We start from the raw sequence: 20395 nt of genomic DNA, 5'->3' as shown, positions 1-20395 counted from the left end.
TTGTTCTCCTAGATCCAATTTCCCCAGTCTCATCCACAACCCTGTAGCAGAACACCTGCTGTGGTCCCCCTCTCCCCTCTAACCCCATCCTCAAGGGGTCATCACAGAGATCTTCCCATCCCCCATTTTTCCTTCCCCCGGCTCATCCCAGCCTCCAACACAGTCTTGGGTTTCAACACTGTGAACACATGAACACACGTGCTGAGCAGGCCAGGGAAACAGGTAAGCCAAACCAAGACTTTCACTGGTCCCTCCTCCCCTACAAATCCAGTTTCCCGGTTTATCCCTAGTGCTGCAATAGATGCCAGCTGCATCCTTCCTTGCCCTGCTCACAACTCTAACTACATCTGGCAGATCGTGGAACCCGAGACTGTGTTAGCAAAATCAACCTTGGGTCAGAAGGCAGAGCCAGCAAGTAGTTGACTGGAATTAGCCAAATGTAGTCAATATAACAGGTCTTTTCTTTGGACACGCAGCTCCCAAATAATGGCACAGAGACTTTTTATTAATTATGAAAGTTTGGCCTTAGCTTTGGCTTGTTCCCAACTAGCTCTTAACACTTATATTAATCTGTTTATATTAATCTACATTCTGCCACATGCCTCATTATCTCATACAGTACATCGTCCTACTTCCTCTTTTTCCAGCTGGCAAATCTCTGCCTCTCTGATTCTTCCCCTGAGTTCCCCTCTCTCCCCGGAGAAGCCCAATCTATCCTCTCCCACCTAGTTATTGACCATTCAGCTCTTTATTAAATCAGTCAGAAGGTATCTTAGGCAGGTGAAGTGAAATAGAGACATCTTCACACAGTTTGATCAAATATCTCGCAACAGGGACTGGGTTGCATTCAGTTGAGTTGCTGGCCAAAGGGTCCCATAGAACTCCTCAAACAATCCAGGCTGTTCCCAAGACAATGATGGATTGTTTTCTGAGAACTGATATCCTGACCGCATTGCCAAGGACAACACCCACAGAACTCATCGAACATGGAGAAATTGAGTTGATGCCTACATGGATCCTTCATCTCTCCATTCTAATGTTTATGGTGCAGGAAAGGACCCTGCACACTACCCAATGAGAAACATAAGCACTAGCCCAGCCACAAAACCTTTGACCTACAATTTGACCTGCTTGCAAAATATAATAAGGCAATGGTGGGGTAGAAATTGTGGGAGTAGCCAAATAATGTCTGATTTGAATAAGGCCTACTCATGGAGTTGGAACCAATACCTGACATTGCTTAGGAAACAAGAACCAGAGACTAGATAGCTCAGAGACCTAGGGTAAAACCAAACACTACTGGTATAAAAAATAGTATCAATAAAATGACTCCTAATGATATTCTGCTATACTCATAGATCAATACCTTGTCCAGTCATCCTCAGGCCACAGATGGGAGCAGATGCAGAGACCCACAACCAGACATTACACACACACACACACACACACACACACACACACACAGCTCTAAATGGCATGTCTCCATCAAATTCCCCCCCCCCCCCCCCCGTTCAGAGCTCCAGGAATCCTGTAGAAGAGAAGGCAGAAAGAATGTCAGAGTCAGAGGGGATGAAGGACACCAGGAGAACAAGGCCCTCTGAACCAACTAAGCAGGACACATATGAGCTCAGAGACTAAAGCAACAAGCATAGGGCCTACAGGTCTGCACCAGGTCCCCTGCATATATATTCTAACTTTTATCTTAGTATTTTAATGGGTCTCCTGAGTGCGAGAATGAGTGGGTCTCTGATTCTTGTGCTTGCTCTTGGGACTATTGCCCGTCTATTGGGTTTCTTTGTTCAATTTCAATATGGTGGTTTTTGCTTCGTCTTATTATATTATATCTTGTTATGTTTTGCTGTTATCTCTTAGAAGTCTGTTCTTACTAGAGACAGAAAGGGAGTAGACCTGGAAGGAAGGGAGGTGGGGAAGAACTGGGAGGAGTAGAAGGAGGAGAAACCATAATCAGGATATATTATATGAGAGAAGTATCTATTTCCAATAAAGGGGAAAATGAAACAAAAAACTAACACAAATATCCTTATCAATATTAAATCATAATATCAGACTGTGAGGCTTCCAACTGCAATGTTAAAGATTCTATGTAGTTAGAATGTCATCTTTTATAGAGACAATAAGTATGCATCACTATTGTAGTTAAAATAGTTTTGTTTCTCTTGTAGCCCAAGATAGCCTGAGAGTCCCTGTGTAGCCCAGACTGGCCTGACTCATATTTCTCCTTCATCAGCCCCCTGAGTTCTCAGAGAGGATTTATTTAAAAAGAGATATTATGAGAAAGGAAAGACTCACCAAGTTAGAGAGGCCATGAAATTCTTACACACGGTGCTATTAACTGAATGAAACGTTTGTGTTTGCATTTTCAGAACAAAGTCAAAGGCAAAAGGGAGCTGGGGACCCCAGTGAGCAGAGTTCCTGGGAGGAAAGATGTCTGTGTCTGAGGTGGTGTCAGCAGCACTTGGGCTCTGGTTGGTGTGGGACGCTGCTTTGCTGGCTACTCTGTGATCTGAGAACTTCTTTCAGGCTCTAGAGGAAGGTACCCCAGGATCACCTAAATATCATGAAAGGATACCTTCTTTCATATCCTGTTTGGTTTGTGCCAATGATGGGGATTAGAAGCAGGAGGAGGAGAAGCAGCTTGACGAGTTAGTAAGAACACAGTGCCATCCTATGTCACCATGGCCTTCACAGTTTTAGAATTTATTTTTACTTATGTGCGCTTGCTTGTCTGTACGTGCACCACAGTGTGCAGGTGCCCATGAGGGGCAGAAGAGGGTGTCATAACTCCCAGAAGTGGACTGAGAGGTGGCTATGTGCCACCAGATGTAGATACTGAGAATTAAACCTAGGCCTCTGCAAGAACAACCGGCACTCTTAGTTGCTGTGCTGTGTCTCCAGCCCTAACTATAGCTTTTAAAATGTTCTTAAAGTGCCCAGTCTAAATAGATCCCATCACCCTCTGTGAGGGGATCAGGACGGGGATTCCTAACAGTGAAGGCAGTGAGATTTGGGGATGAAGACAGTAGCCCAAGGTACACAGTACACGGGGCCCATCCTTCTCTTCCTTCCGATCCACTCGGTTCCTTTCTATCTTCACCCACTCACCCATCCTCTGTCCATTTCCTTTCATCGGTTCAGTATTTACCAACCTGGCAGCCAGGCCCTGTGCCTGACATTAGAGCAAAGCTCCTGCCCCCAAGGATCTTAGAGTCCAGAGGAGGAGGGGACAGACACACGGCCTGGAAATCATAATCCAATACAGGAAGAACTCCCCCACCCCCAAGCTGATCTGATGATCCGGCCACACAGTTTTCCGCTGGCTCAGGGTGAAAACCCTGAGATCCCTCCTGAATACTTCCATGACCCACATTTGACCTGCTGGCAATTACTGCTGTCTGCTTACAAGGTATGCATGGAATATAGGGACATGCCTTCCCTCTCTGTCACCCACCTGAGGCTAGTTGCAGTCCTTGCTTGTCCGGGTCATTGTTCTGCTAAATTTTCTCTCTGCTGCCACCTCCATCCTGTCTGTTATTATCTGGGACACCAGAGTGACTCAGACTAAGAGATAGGCTTTGCAGTGTTCCAGATCCCTGAGAAGTCTAGCCACCCCTCCCCCTCCTGTAAACTCAGTTCTCACACTCCCCTTCACCAGGCCCTCCCTCTAGTCCTAGCATGGTCTTCAGCCCCTGTTGCACTCAGCACACTCCTACCTCAGGGCCTTTGAGCACGTGATCTATTGTTCCTGACTGTTCTTCATACATGCTATGATTTGAACGTCCCTCTAAAACTCACACTTAAATTTAATTACCAATATAACTGGTATTGGGAGGTGGAGCTTTCATAGGTGACTGGACCATGGGACAACTCTGGAATACTCCATGGTTATTGGAGTGGGTTTGTTGCACATTTGGCTTGATTTCGTCTCTGTCTCGTGGGCACCCACTTGCCCTTCTGCCATGTTGTGACTCCTCGTGAAAACCATCGCCACATGTAAGTCCTTAATCTTGGACTTTTCAGCTTCCAAGACCATGAGACAAATACCCTTCTGTTGTTTATAATTCACCCAACTTCTGGTATCCAATCCCAGCCACAGTAAAGGACCCAGACAATCCAGATTGGGAGTACAGGCAGCTTGATTGCTAGAGGAGGAGAAGCTAAGATGTGAAGCAGAGGGGCGGAGACAGAACGCGGACTGACATGTGGGCTTGCTACATACAGAAGGCAGCCCCTGAAGGGGTCAGAGAAGGCTAGGCAGATAACTTGGCCAAGAAGACAGATTTAGTGCCAAACCTTGGGTTAGAGCCTGGAGGGCTTTTCTTCCTAGCTCTGCCCACTTATCCCTGAGACCCTCCTTCTGCTGCAAAGCTGGTTAATAGTCAAGAACTACATTAGTTATGCATAGGGATTGTCCCATGTGGAGTCCTGGGGCTTTAACTGAAGAAGAAAAACAGAGTGACGAATAGGTGCTTCATGGCGTAGAAGAAAAAAGACTGGGTACCGTTTGAAGCTGGAGAGAACTATCTAGAAGACAGTCCCACGACTCACCCTCCAGGGCGCTGATGTTGACATTGAGGGCTTCCACTTCATTGATGACCATGGGACAGAGCTGGACCAAAAGAATTTTTTGAAAAATCATGTTGCCATGTTGAAAAGCGAGCCTTCTGCTGAGAAGACATTATCCCTGTGGCCATGACAAGGCTCCTCTAAGTTAGCTGACGCTCTTGGCCTGCAGCCTCTGTGGGTGTGGGCAGTGTGTCACTGAGTGCTGGCTGAGCTGCAGAGCAACTGAAGCCACACCCAGCTAGCCCGCTGAAAGAGCCTGGCTCTTCTCTCTGGACATGTCAAGGCCTGCGCTCTGTCCACGGTGTTGGCGTCACACCTGAGAAACCTGCTGCGAGAGCGGCTGTGTCTTTGCTGACTGGGTGCCACTGCTCCCATTGCATCAGCAACGCTAAGTCCTGCCTGGAGGGGCTTTGGTTGGAACCTTCACTTTCACTGGGGCTAATTGGAGAGATCATTAGATTAGAGATCCATTTAGGACTCTGTTGCCCCACCTCCCTCTCTTTTCCTTGAGACGTGGTCTTACTTAGCCCATGTTGACATTTGGATTTTTTTTTTTTATGTCGCCTAAGATGACCTTGAAATTATGATATTTCTGCCTCTACCTTCCAGGTGCTGCAATTATAGGGATGCCTCACCCCGTAAAGTTTATGTGGTGCTAGGGAACAAAACCAGGACTTCATGCATAAGAGGCAAGATCTTTACCTTGAGAGATCCTCAGTCCTGTTTCTACCTTTTTAGAGGGGGCGAAGGCCAGAAAAGAGATTCCGGAGAGAATCTAACTAATCTGACTAAGTTACAAACACTGGTGTGTCGGCACATGCTTGTCGATGCTCACACAGCGTGGTGGTTTTAGCAGAGGCAGCCAGGCCAGGCCCCTGGAGTCGAAACTATTAGCATCATGCGTTCACACTCTGACTCCGGTTTCATTATCTGCGGCGTGGGAATGATTGCTATACCTACCTCACCAAGTTGTGAGGAGAAACTGAAGTAGTCTAGAGAAGATTGCTTAGCTCAGACTGGAACTGTACATGGCCTTGAACTAACTTCTGATCCTCCTGTCTCTACCTCCTAAAAGCATTCTTTTTCTTTAAATAAATTATTTATTTATTTTATTTGCATGGGCGTTTTGCCTGCAAGCATGTCTATATGGGGGATTCAGATCCTGTGAAAGAGGAATTACAGACAGTTGTGAGCTGCCATGTGGGTGCTGGGAATTGAACCCGCGTCCTCTGGAAGAGCAGCCAGTGCTCTTAACTGCTGAGCCATCTCTCCAGCCCCTTGTCCCCAAGAGCATTCTTAATGTATTTCTTGGGAATACCTGTTATCACCCTCCCCTTCCTTACCTTCCCAAATCTTACCTATATTTCAAGGCTCAGTTCCCTAGATAAACATGTATCCCAGGAAATTCTCCAATCCCCTGAACCCCTTCAGTTAAGTCTCATTGTCATGTAACCATACAGTAAACTCAAGCCTGGTTCCGTTGTTGTTTTACAAGTCTAATGGCTTTTTGTTTTGTTTTTGTTTTTTGTTTTTTTAAATTAACCAATATTTGTTTCTTTTGTTCTCAGTAGTTCCCACTTTAGCCGGATCTGCATTAAGAACAAAATGCTTGCCCATCCTATGGTGGGAAACTCGAGAGGGGGTATGTAGTAGTTTTATTCATCTGTGTGTGTGTCCTGCCACAATGCTTGGGCCATTAGAATAGTGTGAAATGAAGTGTCTTGGATGGTGCTTAGCATACAGTTAGTGCTCAATAAATGTTTATGATAAAAATTATTAGAGTATGATAGGCCCACCGATGTCATTTGACCTTAGTTGTCTAACTTCTGAAGACTCACCATTTCATTCAAATTCCTCAAAATGGGTTTCTCCATGGGCTCAGCAAAGGAGTTATACAGGACACTAGGAAAAACGAAAAAAGGGAGCTTATCAGGGGCCAGGAAACACCAGTGGGGAACTTCCCTGAGTGGTAGCCTGAGGCTCCACCAGGCTGCTGTCACTCACCTAAGGCCTCCAGAAAATGAGACTCGGGCATGGCTCACTTGGACATAGCAGTCTTGGAGTTCCAGGACTGGATGACCAACATTATTACGGGCGAGGACGATGATGCCAGTAAAATAAATTCCAGAGAGAAACAGGTCAGCAGCTCCTGAATCTTGGCTGTATGGAGAGAAAGGGAAAGGTTACCCAAATCTGAGCCACACATGGAGATGGGTCTTCTAAGTTCTTTGGGGACAGGAACTTTGTTGTGCTCCTATCAGAGTCTCTAAGACTGACAACAGACTCAGGAGCACTGCTTGTGCCAAATGCATGCTTACTGAACAAATGACGTGGTAAGCGTGGAAATGGACAGCTAGGGGATGCCATACTTAGGTCATCCCCAGTGCTCTGGTGCTGAAAGTGGCTGAGCAATGGCAGAGCACCATTTACATACAGGATTCAGTTTGAGAGAGAACACCAGGTAAGCATCTGGGATGGGTGAACACGGGGAAGGGATGTTTAGACTATGGCCGTGAGGCAGTGGAACATGTGTTGCTGAAGACTTTGCAAGGGCCCTCCACAGAATAATTCCCAACACATGGCTGCTAAATCATCAAGGAAGTGAGGAAGTATATGAACCTATGTTGTTTATGGAGAAACAATCTACAATCTATTAGCTTGGAAAAATGATACATAGACAATAAATGGTTGTAGTGTAGCCTCATGAAGGATTAAATGTATTGTTCTGAGGTGCCAACCAGGACAGACCTAACCATTATACTACATTAAAGACTTGTCCATAGAAGTTGGTTTGTTGGTATACCTTGAGTTCAACTTTTCTTTCTCTCTCTTCCCTTCTCCTTCCTTTCTTCCTTCCTTCCTTCCTTCCTTCCTTCCTTCCTTCCTTCCTTCCTTCCTTCCTTCCTTCTCTTTTTATTTATTTATTCCAACCATATGCATGGAGGTGCCTAAGAAGAGGACACCAGAGCCTCTGGAACAGGAGTTACAGGCTGTTGTGAGCCACTGTGTGGGTGCTGGGAACTGAACTCAGGTCCCCTGCGAGAACAGTCAGTGTTCTTAACCACTGAGCTGTCTCTCCAACCCAGCTCCTTTCTTTCTATTCTTTTTTCCTTCCTTACCTTCTTCCTCTGCTTCCTTACTGTCTTTTTCTACTTTCTCATACATGATCTCATTCTGTAACCCAGATGGTCAAGAACTCACTGCGGAGCCCAAGCTGGTCTTGAACTAGTAGCAGTCTTCTTGCCTCAACCTTTCAAAGGATCTAAATTACAGAAGTTGAACCACCACACCTGGCTTCAACCTTCTGTTTGAGGGCACAGAGACCTTTTGACTGGGGAAGAGTGAGGCTCAAACTACCATCCTCCAACCTCCATGTGAGACAGGAAGCTGTTTCCCATCAGTTGACCCTGCAGATGGGGAAATGCACTAAACATCTGGTTTAGGTTAGCGGACCTAAAATGTGGAAGATATGGGGAATTTCTCTCCAGATAGCTGGGCCTCTAGTCCTTAGGATTTTTGTTTTTGGAGGGTGATTTTGAGACAGAGTCTCACTGTGTAGTTCTGGCTGTCCTCTGTAGACCAGGCTGGCCTCAAACTCACAGAGATCTTCCTGATTCTGCCTCCCTAATGCTAGAATGAAAGGCATGTGTCACCATGCTGGGATCTTAGGAAGTCTGGAATGCTTGGTTGCTCTGCTTCTATGAGAGGGTGCCTTTCCTCCACCTTCCTTCCAAGCAGGGGTTTCCCGCATCAACTCTTACCTGGTAGCACTCTTGATAAGGTATGGATACAGAGAGAAAGAAGCCTACACTGAAAACAGCAGCACATTGTCTGCATTTTCCCCAGAACAGAGTGGATGTCCGTAGGATACTCACAAAAGCGGAGCCCTGACTTCCCAGTTGGCGCTGACGTTGGCAGTGCCGTGGTTGCTCAGTGCTCTGATCCCCACCCCAGGCACAAAGGCCAGTGACGTATTTGGCATCGAAAAGGCGTTGATTTTTATGCTGTAAAAGAAGAAGCAGGAAAGTAAGGGCAACACTTCTGAACTTCCTAAGGAGAGCAAGGTTGGAGGCTGGAGTTGCCCTGAGATTGCAAATTCCTACAGAAGAAGGGGTCTTCCAGTTCCCTAGTGGGGTATCTGGGTGTGGCCTCGTGAGTCTTAGAAAGATGCAGTTGAGGGAGGAAACAAGTTTAGAACTAAATTTGTAAATAATCAAATGATCTGCTTCTCATTTTTTTTCTTTTTGGTGTGTGTGTGTGGTACATGCATGCCTCTCTGTGTGTGTATGGTATATGCATGCCTATGTGTGTGTATGTATGTGTGTGTATGAGTGTGTGGTATATGTATGCCTCTCTGTGTGTGTATGGTATATGCATGCCTCTGTGTGTGTATGTATGTGTATGTATATGAGTGTGTAGTATATGCATGACTCTGTGTATATGTGTGTGTGTGTGTGTGTGTGTGTGTGGTATATGCATGCCTCTGTGTGTGTGTGTGTGTGTGTGTGTGTGTAGTATAGGCATGCCTCTGTGTGTGTATGTTATATGCATGCCTATGTGTGTATTATATGCATGCCTACGTATGTGTGGTATATGCTTGTCTCTGTGTGTGTGTGTGTGTGTGGTATATGCATACCTCTGTGTGTGTTATATGCATGCCTATGTGTGTGTGTGTGTGGTATATGCATACCTATGTGTGTGTGTGTGTGTGTGTGTGTGTGTGCGCGCACGTGTGCGTGTGTGCACAGTATATGCAGGCCTATGTGTGTGCGCACACTGAGGCCAGAAGAGGACTCAGGTGTTGCGTCCTACTACTTCCATCTTGTTTCCTGGAGACTTGGAGGTAATTGGTGGCCAGCAAAGTGATTCTCCTGTCTCTGGTGCCTACAGGGCTCAGGTTACAGGTCTATAAAGCCCAGCCTGTGTTTTACATGGGTGTTTGAGATTTGAATCAGGCCCTTGTGCTTTGGTAGCAAGTACTCTTGTTCACTGAGCCATCTCTCCAGCCCTTTGGGTTCCTTTAAAAACAAAAATAGGCACAATATTGCCATCATGGTTTGTTTGGGTCTTAGACCAGTTTCAGCATTTCTTTAAGGGGACGACATCAGTAATTCTGATGAAGCAGCTGCTTTTCAGGGGATGGCCAAAGTACACTGCCAGGCATTTGACACACGTGTCAGCTGTATCCCCTACTTCCACTCACTGGAACAACAAACATGCCTTCCTCCTACTGCTGCCAGGTGCCCCTATATGGAGCTGAAAAGAGTTAGCTTCTGTAAGAATCCCTGAGTGGTCAAACAGGTTGTCCCAGGAACCCATAAAGCAGTGGGTTTGCTTGTAATCCATGGGGATAGAAGATAGATGTGCAATGACAAAGTATTGTGATTTGGGTGATTCCAAACTGCCCAGCCTCTTGGCAACCACTCGACATTGCAGCTCAGTTTGGCCCTCCCAGCATCCCTGTAGGATTCTGGTGTATGTGCAAACTCCAGCCAGAGATGAGAAGATAAGAAAAGTCTATAAGTCATAGATAAGCGGTAGAACCAGTTCTGAAACCCTCTGCAATCCTACTTCGGACTCCTAGTCACTGGGTCATGCCACTCCGTGTATTGAACAATGAGTATCTGACCTGGAGCCAAGGTTTGTACTAGTTGTACAACCTTGATCAGGGTGCTTTCCCTCTTTCCATCAATGGTTTAAAAAGGAGTGCTACTCACAGGGAGGTTGGGAAGAGGACATGGAAATGAGGTAATCCACACCTCATGGCTGCACAGGAGAAAGGCACTGCTCTGGACCGAGACTGGGAAATGTCTAGAAGAACGTACACACACTAGCTGACCAATGAAGCCGCTGTTTCCTTTCCTATTCACCGTCTCCCACCTGTCCTCTACCGTGCACCCCGAGTTCCACCGTGAAAAGAGAATCAACAGAGGTTCAGAATAGCAGCGCTTTAGAAATATGCTCATTGGACACCTATAGTCTAACCTACTCTCCCCTCCTTTCCCCCAAGCCAGGATCTCTCTATGTAGCTGTGGCTATTCTGGAACTCACTATGTAGACCTGCTCCAGCCTTCTATGTGCCGGGATTAAAGGTGTACGGCACTATGCCTCACTGATCCAGTTTTATAACCGTTACAGAATACACCAAAGTTCTTCTCTACGCTGTTCCCATCATGTAAACAATGCCGCAGTGAATGCCCTAGTACACAGACCTTGTGGACTGTGCTTTCCCAGGGAGGATCCCGGGCCAAAGACTAATATACTATGATGGTTAATGTTGACTTTTCAATTTGATATGATCTAGACTCACTTGGGAGGCAAACCTCTGGATATGTCTCTTAGAAAGTTTCTAGACTAGGCTAACTGAGGTGGGAAAAATCCACTCTCAGTGTGGATTGATATGTCTTCTTCCAGACAATCAGCAATGCTGAACTTTTGTTTGCATTTCCTTGTTGGTCTTTTGTGTATCAGTTTTGCCCTTGAATGTGACACACGGCTAAGGTTGATCTTGAACTCCTGATCCTCCTGCCTCCACCTCCCAAGTGCTAGAAGTACAGGCGTGTGCCACCGCACCCGGCTTATGCAGATCAGGAATTATAAGCATGCAGCACAATGGTTGGCTAAGAGTCAGCGTTTTGAATGAAAACGAAGTAAAACAAAGTAAATAAAAATGTAGTTTCTCTGTTATACAAGTCACATTTCAAATGCTCAGTGGCCATGAATGATCAGTGTCTGTGGTTTGGCCAGCACAGGATTAAAATTATATTGATCTATCTACTCACGCCAGCAACACGTGAGAACGCCCATTTCTCCCCTTCTTCTCCAGCACTTATTATATAGCTCTCCCTGTACTTTTCTGCTCTATCATTACCATTGTAGGTAAACGATTATCTTTACAAATATATATATATATATATGCAATGCCCGTCTCTTCCACAGACTATCAAGGGAGAGGACTTATATTCACTGGAACATTCCTTGTGTCTAGAACAAAGCCCCGAGTGAGGCAGCTGCTCAATAAACACATGCTGAACAGCTGGCTTTCTGCAGGTGAGGGGATTTGCGAGGAACGTTCCCTGTGCCAACTCCCTTGCAACAAAGATACCTGTGGGTTTTATAAGGGGTTGTCATTAAATCAGGGAGATTATTACTGCAAAGGGTTAGAGCAAGAGACAACTGGGAAAGTATGGGGAAAATGATGAAACGTAAGAGCTCCTTGGAAGCGGCTTCTTCTCTCCCCTTTAAGGTTGATCTCCAGTTTGGTAAACACATCCTCTCCCTCCTTTGGGGATCTTACTGGATCCCAGTTGCTGTCTGAATATCCATTTCCTCTTCCCTAAATCTCCCTGGACTGAGACTAAGTACTGTTCATTGTTGTGTAGATGGAATGTGGTTAAATGTTAAAGCCTCAAGCAAAACCTCAAGAATGAGAAAATTAACGGAGCTTCTAAGAGTCTTTCCCCAGTGTCTTTTCCCCTTCTAGCTACATGAAATATACACCAGATGGTTGGAACCATAGAAGCTATCTTGGGCCTTGAGGCAAACTTGGGAACAGAAGTCAGAACTTAGATGGTGAAGCAAAAAAAAAAAAAAAAAAAAAAAAAAAAAAAAAAAAAAAAAAGATAAAGAAGTTAGGGCTGCTAAAGTTTTCTCCACTGGTTTTGAGCCCTTACTCCCTTACCTTGAAAAGTTGTACTTTACGTAGTCAATCTTCAGGAACTCAAGAGATTCAGAGCCTTTCAAATCTGGGATGACAATTTCCTTCGCCATTTCTTCCATTATCTTCATCCCAACTTGAACACCTGTGAGGAAAACAGGAAGTGTTCCTTTACACAAGGAAGATGGCAGTGATGTAATATCTAACTCTACAGACGCCAGCATTGAGTAAGACCTGATGCTGAGGTAAGAGAACAGCCTCCCAACAAAGGGGGTATTGTCTCTGCTTCACATACGGAAACTCTGCTCCTCAGAGAGGTGGAGGACCTTGCCTGAGACTAGAGGCTAACTTGAGGAGAAGTTTTCATTACATGGCCAGGGCTGGGATGGACACATAGAAGATATCCTTCAAAGGATGCTACAGTTGTTGTTGGGGACTGTGGACCCCCGGACCCTGAATTTTCTGTGACCCCCTCTGCCTCAGTAAACAACTTGTTTTCCTGTGCTTGCAGCTGCTCTGAGCACGAGACCCTCAGGAGTTCCTGATGGCAGGAGAGTGGTTTCTGGTGGGCTTGAAGCTGAGAGTTAGGGTGTGGCCATTAGCCAAGAAGATCCTATATAAGCTGCCCTGGTACACAATAAAGTGAGCATTCTTGGAGCTCTCTCTGTCTCTGTCTCTCTCTCTGTGTGTGTGTCTCTCTCTGTCTCTCTCTCTCTCTGTCTCTCTTTCTTTCTCTTTCTCTCTCTCTCTCTCTCTCTCTCTCTCTCTCTCTCTCTCTCTTTCTTTCCCCCTCTCTCTCTCTGTGTGTTTCAATCTCAAGTTCCCCTTGCCCAACCCACGAACCGTACCGTAGTGATTCCGTGTAGAGCAGGTGTTGCGCTACAAGTTGTCCCAGGCTTGTCTTTCAGTTGTGAAATATTTTTTGCCTAGGAAAGTGTGGGTTCTGGAGATCTATGAACCAAATTCTGAGCCGTGTGGCTCCAGAATCTAGGTTATGACCAATTTCACAAAGTTATTTCCATTCTTCTTTCTTTGCAGATTATTTGAACTCAGATGTTTTGTGAAGGATTCCTGAGCCTTAGGGAACTACTGAACCATTGAAATTCTAATAAGAGACAGTGAGCGGTTGTGTGCGTATAGTGTTCCATTTGTAGTTGGAAAGGAGTCACATTAGATTCTCCGCAGGACCCCAAACTCAGAAGAGGTGACTGATCACTACTTCTGATTTGTCCAGGAACAACTCATTTCTTTGTCTGGAAGCTTCCCAGACACATTTTTCTTAGCTTGTGTGTATGTGGTCTTGATAAAGGTAACTTTCCAGGACTGGCTAAATGGCTTAGGAGGTAAAGAGGCTTGCTGCCAAACCTGTTGATATGAGTTGGATTCCCAGAGTCTGCACAGTAGAAGGAGTGAACAAGTTGTCCTCTGGTTATCTCATGTGCACTATGGCACACGTACCAACATGCACACACACACACACACACACACACACACACACACACACACACACATAATAAATGTAAAAAAATTTGAAGTAAAGGAATGCGACCTTGCCTTTCTTCCTCATTTTGTGTTCAAGTTCATTTCAGCAGTTCTATCCCCTCTGGAGAGGAGGAGCAGACCGTAACCTACAAAATGCTGCAGATACTGTTGTCATCTAGACAGAGCATGAAGGGGTTGACGGTAACAACCAAAGGCCACATTAGGCTTAGACTTGAGCCCTGACACTGTCACTCACTAGCTTGTGTGACTCAGCCTCGGCATCATTCCGTTTCCTCGTCTGTGACATGGGAATGACAGTGGCCATGAAGGGATCTGATCACACATAGGAAGAGGACGGTCACTAATCTTTAACTAGGCCCTGTTCTCAGTGCTTCATAACATGTTAATTCACCCAGTTCCTACGACGGCCGAGAGGTGGGTACCACTATTGCTTTCTCCTCTTTGATATATACCCTGCAGATACTAGCAGATGCTACTCATAATGAGCCCAGAAAAATCACGTTCTGCAAAAATATGGACGTGTATAACTGGGGAGGTTAAACTAATAATAGTTTTTATGGTGTGCCTGTATGTGCCAAGACTGTCTGCTCTACAGAGGTTCTCTCCTTCAAGTCTCAAAACAGTTCAGTGATATAGGCCTTGCCCCCACTTCATACATGAGTGACTTGCCCATGACCCCACAGCCAGGGAATATCATCAGGCAGGGCTTTGACGTGCAAGGAACAGAAATATGAGCATATGTTGTAGGGCAAGACATTACTTATCTGCTTGGAAATGTTTCTCCATTTTTTTGGTCAGGGAGGTCCCCAAGTTTTCCAAAACCATACAGATTATTGTTACTGCTCCTAAGTGCTCAGAGAACTAGACAGTGAGACCCTGTTGCTGAAGACACTGCATGCTTTGGTCAGGACTTAGAGAAACCAAGCTGGAACTTGACTAGACGTTTAGTACCAGGAGGTGCTTTACAGGCTGCTAGGGTGAGTGTCCAACAGTCTTACTCAACTATGAACGCTGTGTGAAACAATACTAATCAACCAGGCAAGATTGATTACTACTAGTGCCATTGTGGCAACTCTGTTATGGGCTAACTAACCTCTTTCTGATTGGATTTCCTAGTTGGCCCACAAGGGAAGTTCACATATCATACTGTAAACTCAAACAAAAACCCCACGGGTAGGAAGGTCATAGGCTCTAGTAGGAAAGTTGTTTTGCTAAATGGACATGACACGCCCATCAAATGACCTTCTAAACAGCTATGTTTATTCACATAGATTAGTGCTCCTGCCAGCCTTGGTCAGAAAATCTATTGTGAAGTGATGAGTAATGACGTCAGACTCATAACTACTCAACTAACCAAGAGTAAGACTATTGATTGCCCAGCCTCAAATGAGATATCTGCATCACCTTCCTCCAACGCTCAGGGAACATCACAAAAGAAGGGAAGAATATAAGAGCTAAGGGAGGACCCCAGACGTGGTGTGGAGCTCTGACTTCTGGCCGTGAAGTAGCTGATATATTCTTGAACTCACAGCACCTGTGATTGTCTACATACGACATGCACCTATTGGACCTGTTGGCACCCTCGGGCTCGGACAGCCCTATCCTTTCCTGAGGATTTATACAGCTAGTGTTTGATAGGAGGGCGTGAGACATTTTCATCTGTGGGGTAGTCACTGATAAAGTGCCTATGCTTCTGTGACCAGTTCTAATTAGGACACACACACACACACACACACACACACACACACACACACACACACACAAGGGGGCTAGGTAAGAAGAGGAAAGGGATTAGTGGAATTAGAAGGGCAAGAAGGGAGGGTAACAAGGAGGTGAATACAATCAAGATACATCACATATATGTATGAAAATGTCACAATAAAATGTGAAATGTCATATTAATTACATTTAGCTAACATACACTAATAAAACATTTTTAAAAAGTATATCCAGGGGCTAGAGATACAGATCAGGTTGCAGAGTGCTTGCTTTGCATATATGAGGTACTGGGTTCTAATTCTAGTACTGAAACAATAAAACAAAAAAATGTAAATAAAAAAGAAAAATATTTCTTCAACACTCATGAGGTGAAGGCATGCCCCTAGTCAGCAATGAGAGACGACTGGATTATAAAACTCTACCTCCATCAAAGGGTTAATTTATTGATAAAGTCATAGCTTCATGGGTTATTGGGAAGTGGTGGGATTGAAGGGAGTAGGGTCTGTGTGAAGGGAGTAAGTCGTTGAGGAAGTACCCCGGAAGGAGACGTAGCGCCTGTAGACATATCCTCTCTTTCTGCTCATCAACAGTCATGGCATGAGCGACTTTGCTTTACCCTGCGTGATCATAGGAACTAGATACTCACACAAATGCACATTCACATTTCTAGTGCCTGTTTACATATATAATTTTGTTCACACAACAGTTACACATAACAGGTTAATTTTGGACTCTTTGTGCCCGATAAGCTGCTGGGGAAAAGAGAAGTTGCCCAAAATTAGCTTATCTGTCTCTTCCTTTCCTCTTCCTCCCTTCATTTCATTTGTTTCTTTTTTGATAAATTTAAAGAGTCATTATTGGTTAGATTTAGGAATATCTTGGTGAGACTAACAGTGCTTTGACTGGTTGTTTTTGTTTAAAAGAATTGGCAGAGATCAGGCAATCTATATTCAGCTAATCTGAAGCAAAATGTGACAGGAGAAAAATAGGTTCATATATTTTGATTTCTTTCTTCCTTCCTTCCTTTCTTTCTTTCTTTCTTTTTTTCTTTCTTTCTTTCTTCTTTCTTTTTTTCGGGGTGGAGTGTTCATGACAGGGTTTTATTGTGTAGCTCTGGCTGTCCCAGAACTCACTCTGTAGACCAGGCTAGCCCCAAATTTAAGAGCTCCATCTGCCTCGGCCTTCTAGTGCTGGGATTAAAGGAAGTACCATCACCGCCCAACATATATTTTGATTTTGTAAAGATCCTCTGCATCTTTAGCTCAATAAAGTCATATTCTAACGCTTATCTGTTTCTAGCCTTGTAAAGACCCTCTAAAAGTGCTGACTGCCACACCCCACAACGGATTTTGTATATGATTTAGAGGATCGTAGATTTCCTCCCTTTGTGAGACAGGGTCTCACTGTGTATCCCAGGTTGGCCTAGAAGTTACTATGTAGATCAGGCTGTCCTCAGAGCCACAGAGATCCTTCCTCTGTATCTGCAGTGCTAGGATTAAAGGCATGGGTCACGATACTCTTTCTAACGTATTTTTATTTGGAGCCCTGATATTGTGGGAGTGGGGAGGAGAGAGAGAGAGAGAGAGAGAGAGAGAGAGAGAGAGAGAGAGAGAGAGAGAGAGAGAGAGAGAGAACAGCTGTGTGTTTGAATATACCTTCCACCAGGGTATCTATTTTGTGGGTAACACTTTCTTCCCAGGAGTCTGGTACATCTTCATAGGGGGTTAGGTAACCCCACTGAGATTTTCATCTCAGACCCAGTTCACAAACTGCTGGTTTGGAACACAGGCTGCATCTAGAGCACTTATGGCCTGGCTTCTGAATGTATCCGACTCACCATAGTCTAGTGCACGCTGGGTGATCCTTGCCTTGATTCCAGGATTAGCAGTCTGGGAGGAGGAGACGAGATTCCACAGGAGGAAGCATGCCCAGAGGACTGGGAGCTGCTTTGTTCTCATCTGCAGTGAATCAACAGTTAAGAGTTCCTTTAATTCCTTTTACGTCACCATCGGTCAGTGACACCCAGTGTTTCTAGACTTTCTTATTTTCGTTGCTTAACTTCTCCAATTGTACCTATCCACTGATGCCTTCACCCATTTATTGACCAACCCATGTTGGGGTTCAATTCAGGGGTTCTGTATTAAACATAGCAAAAATACGTTGTAGATGTAGAAATGACCTGCATATCACCTCTCATCTCTGTTTCTCACAGACTAGAGGGTGAGCTGGATGTTTGTATGAACACACACATGTTTATAACACAATGCAATAAAATGGCCTTGGTAGGCATAGACCCTGGAAGGGATCCTGTGTGGGATAAGGTGCGGAACAAACACATTTAAAACTAACTTATAAGTCATGTAGCTTTATGGCCATGAAACAATCTTTCGCCTGCTCAAAGACTACTGGTAGCTCCCCTTTAACTGCAGGACTGGATGTAAGCACTTAGCATGGCAGTCAAGATCTCATTTAAGCCAGGCATGGTGGCGCACACCTGCAACCCCAGCATTTAGGAGGCTGAAGCTGGAAGATCAAGAGTTCGAGGCCAGCCTTGGAACCTTAATGAGCTCTTGAGACTCTGTCTCAAAACAAATTAAAATGACAAAATAAGCAAACAAAAATCTTCTTTCATTGTCTCTGTATTTCTCAGCTGCTATACTTTGTCTTCTAAGTGTTGGTGTTCCAAATAGGCTACTCAGAACCATCGGTTTTCTATTCATTGATTTATCAGTCCTTACACATCTGTGAGCCTTTGTTCACTTCTCCCTGTGTGTGTGTGTGTGTGTGTGTGTGTGTGTTTGTGTGTGTGTGCAATCTCCTATATTCCCATTCCTGCACTCTGGTCACCCATCCATAGACTACTGGGTGAATTCATTCTTCCGGGTCAGCTCCTCTTTCCTCTGTGACAATATTCCCTACTATGCCATTTCATGCATGCATGGTTCATCACACCTCCCTCCACACTTTCACAGTGAATGTGTCTTAGTCGAGGTTTCTTTTGCTGTGACAAAACGTCATGATTAGCCCTGTTCCTCCAGACCCAATCCACAGGGTCATCCCTAGTGCTGCTGTGGGACAATGGTCTGTACCCTGCCACTTGTATTTTAATAAAACGCTGATTGGCCAGTAGCCAGGCAGGAATTAGAGGCAGGGCAAAGAGAACAGGAGAATTCTGTGAAGAGGAAGGATGCAGTTTGCAGTCGTAACCCAGATGCAGAGCAAGCAACATGAGAATGCCTCACTGAAAAAGGTACGAAGCCATATGGCTAACACAGACAAGAATTATGGGCTAATATAAATTATAAGAGTAAATAAGAAGCCTGAGCCAATAGGCCAACCAGTTTATTATTAATGTAGACCTCTGTATGTTTCTTTGGGACTGAATGGCTGCGGGACCGCGTGAGACAGAAACCTTAGTCAACATAACGCTGCAACACAACACCAGTGGCAAACCTCCCTTCCACCATCCCCATACTTTCTGTGGATCCCACAGACACCCTCCCAGCCTCCCTCCTCCCACCCCATTGTTGCTGTATCCCAGCACCCAATACCCTCTTCTCAATCACAGGTCACTTGAGATCAAGGGGTTACAAATTGGAAAGGAAGAAGTCAAAGTATCATTATTTGCAGATGATATGATAGAATACATAAGTGACCCCCAAAATTCTACCAAGGAACTCCCTCAGCTGATAAACACTTTCAGCAAAGGGGATGGATACAAGATTAACTCACAAATATCAGTAGCCCTCATATATGCAAATAACAGACCAAGATAGAAATCATGGGAACAATACCTTTCACAATAACCTCAAATATTATAAATCATCTTGGGGTAACTCTAACCAAACAAGTGAAAGAACTGTATGACAAGAACTTCAAGTCTTCGATGAGGGAAACTGAAGAGGATATCAGAAGATGAAAAGATCTCCCATGGTCATGGATCAGCAGAATTAACGTTGTAGAAATGGCAACCCTACCAAAAGCAACCTACAGATTCAGTGCCCAGCACAATTCTTTACAGACTTTAAAAGGACAATGCTCAACTTTAAATGGAAGAACAAAAAACCCAAAATAGCAAAATGATCCTGAACAATAAAGGAAGTGCTGGAGATCTCACCATCCCTTATTTCAAGCTCTACTACTGAACTATAGTAATAAAAACCGCATGGTATTGGTATAAAAACAGAACCTTTGACCAACAAAAGTGAATCGAAGACCCAGATACAAATCCATATATGGACATCAGATTTTTTATAAAGAAGTCATAAATACACACTGGGAAAAAAAGACAGCATCTTTAACAAAAGGTGCTGGTCAAGCTGGATGTTTGCATGTAAAAGTAGGCAAATGATCCATATTTATCACCCCACACAAAACTTAAGTCCTCGTTGATCAAAGACTTCAATATGAAACCAGATACCCTGACCCTGATGGAAGAGAAAGTAGGGAATAGCCTTGAATGTATTAGCACAAGAGACAACTTACTGAACAGAATACCAATAGCTCAGGCACTAAGAGCAACAATTAATAAATGGAACCTCATGAAACTGAGAACCTTCTGTAAGGCAAAGGATACCATCAATAGGTCAAAATTACAGCCTACAAAAAGGGAAAAGATTTTTATTATCTCCACATCTGAAAGAGGACTGATTTTCAGAATACACAAAGAACTCAAGAAATTAGACATCAAAAAAACCCAAATAACCCAATCAAAACATGGGATGCAGAGCTAAAAAGAGAATTTTCAATAGAGGAATCTCAAACAGCTGATAACACTTAAGTGGTCAACATCCTAGCCACCAGGGAAATGCAAATCAAAACTGCTTTGAGATTCCATCTTATACCTGTCAGAATGGCTAAGATCAATAACCCAAGTGACAGCTTGTGCTGGAGAGGATGTGGAACAAGGGGAACACTCCTGCATTGCTGGTG

General features: G+C 44.6%; 1 protein-coding gene across 1 annotated transcript in view; it reads right to left on the bottom strand.

Annotated features, from left to right (window-relative positions):
* Bpifc (BPI fold containing family C) overlaps positions 1 to 17421 on the bottom strand; it is a 39539-nt gene extending 22118 nt beyond the window's left edge. Inside the window, exons 1-6 of the mRNA XM_038315078.1 lie at positions 17301 to 17421; positions 12266 to 12386; positions 8460 to 8588; positions 6589 to 6744; positions 6423 to 6486; positions 4567 to 4627 (exon numbers count right to left, since the gene is read on the bottom strand). Coding sequence (XP_038171006.1) covers positions 4567 to 4627; positions 6423 to 6486; positions 6589 to 6744; positions 8460 to 8588; positions 12266 to 12386; positions 17301 to 17421 — 652 coding nt within the window. The remainder of the gene's footprint in view (positions 1 to 4566; positions 4628 to 6422; positions 6487 to 6588; positions 6745 to 8459; positions 8589 to 12265; positions 12387 to 17300) is intronic.
* Positions 17422 to 20395: the final 2974 nt, after the last annotated feature.

This window comes from Arvicola amphibius, chromosome 17, assembly GCF_903992535.2.
Source record: "Arvicola amphibius chromosome 17, mArvAmp1.2, whole genome shotgun sequence".
Taxonomy (NCBI): Eukaryota; Metazoa; Chordata; class Mammalia; order Rodentia; family Cricetidae; genus Arvicola; species Arvicola amphibius.
This window is presented reverse-complemented; position numbering and strand designations above follow the sequence as displayed.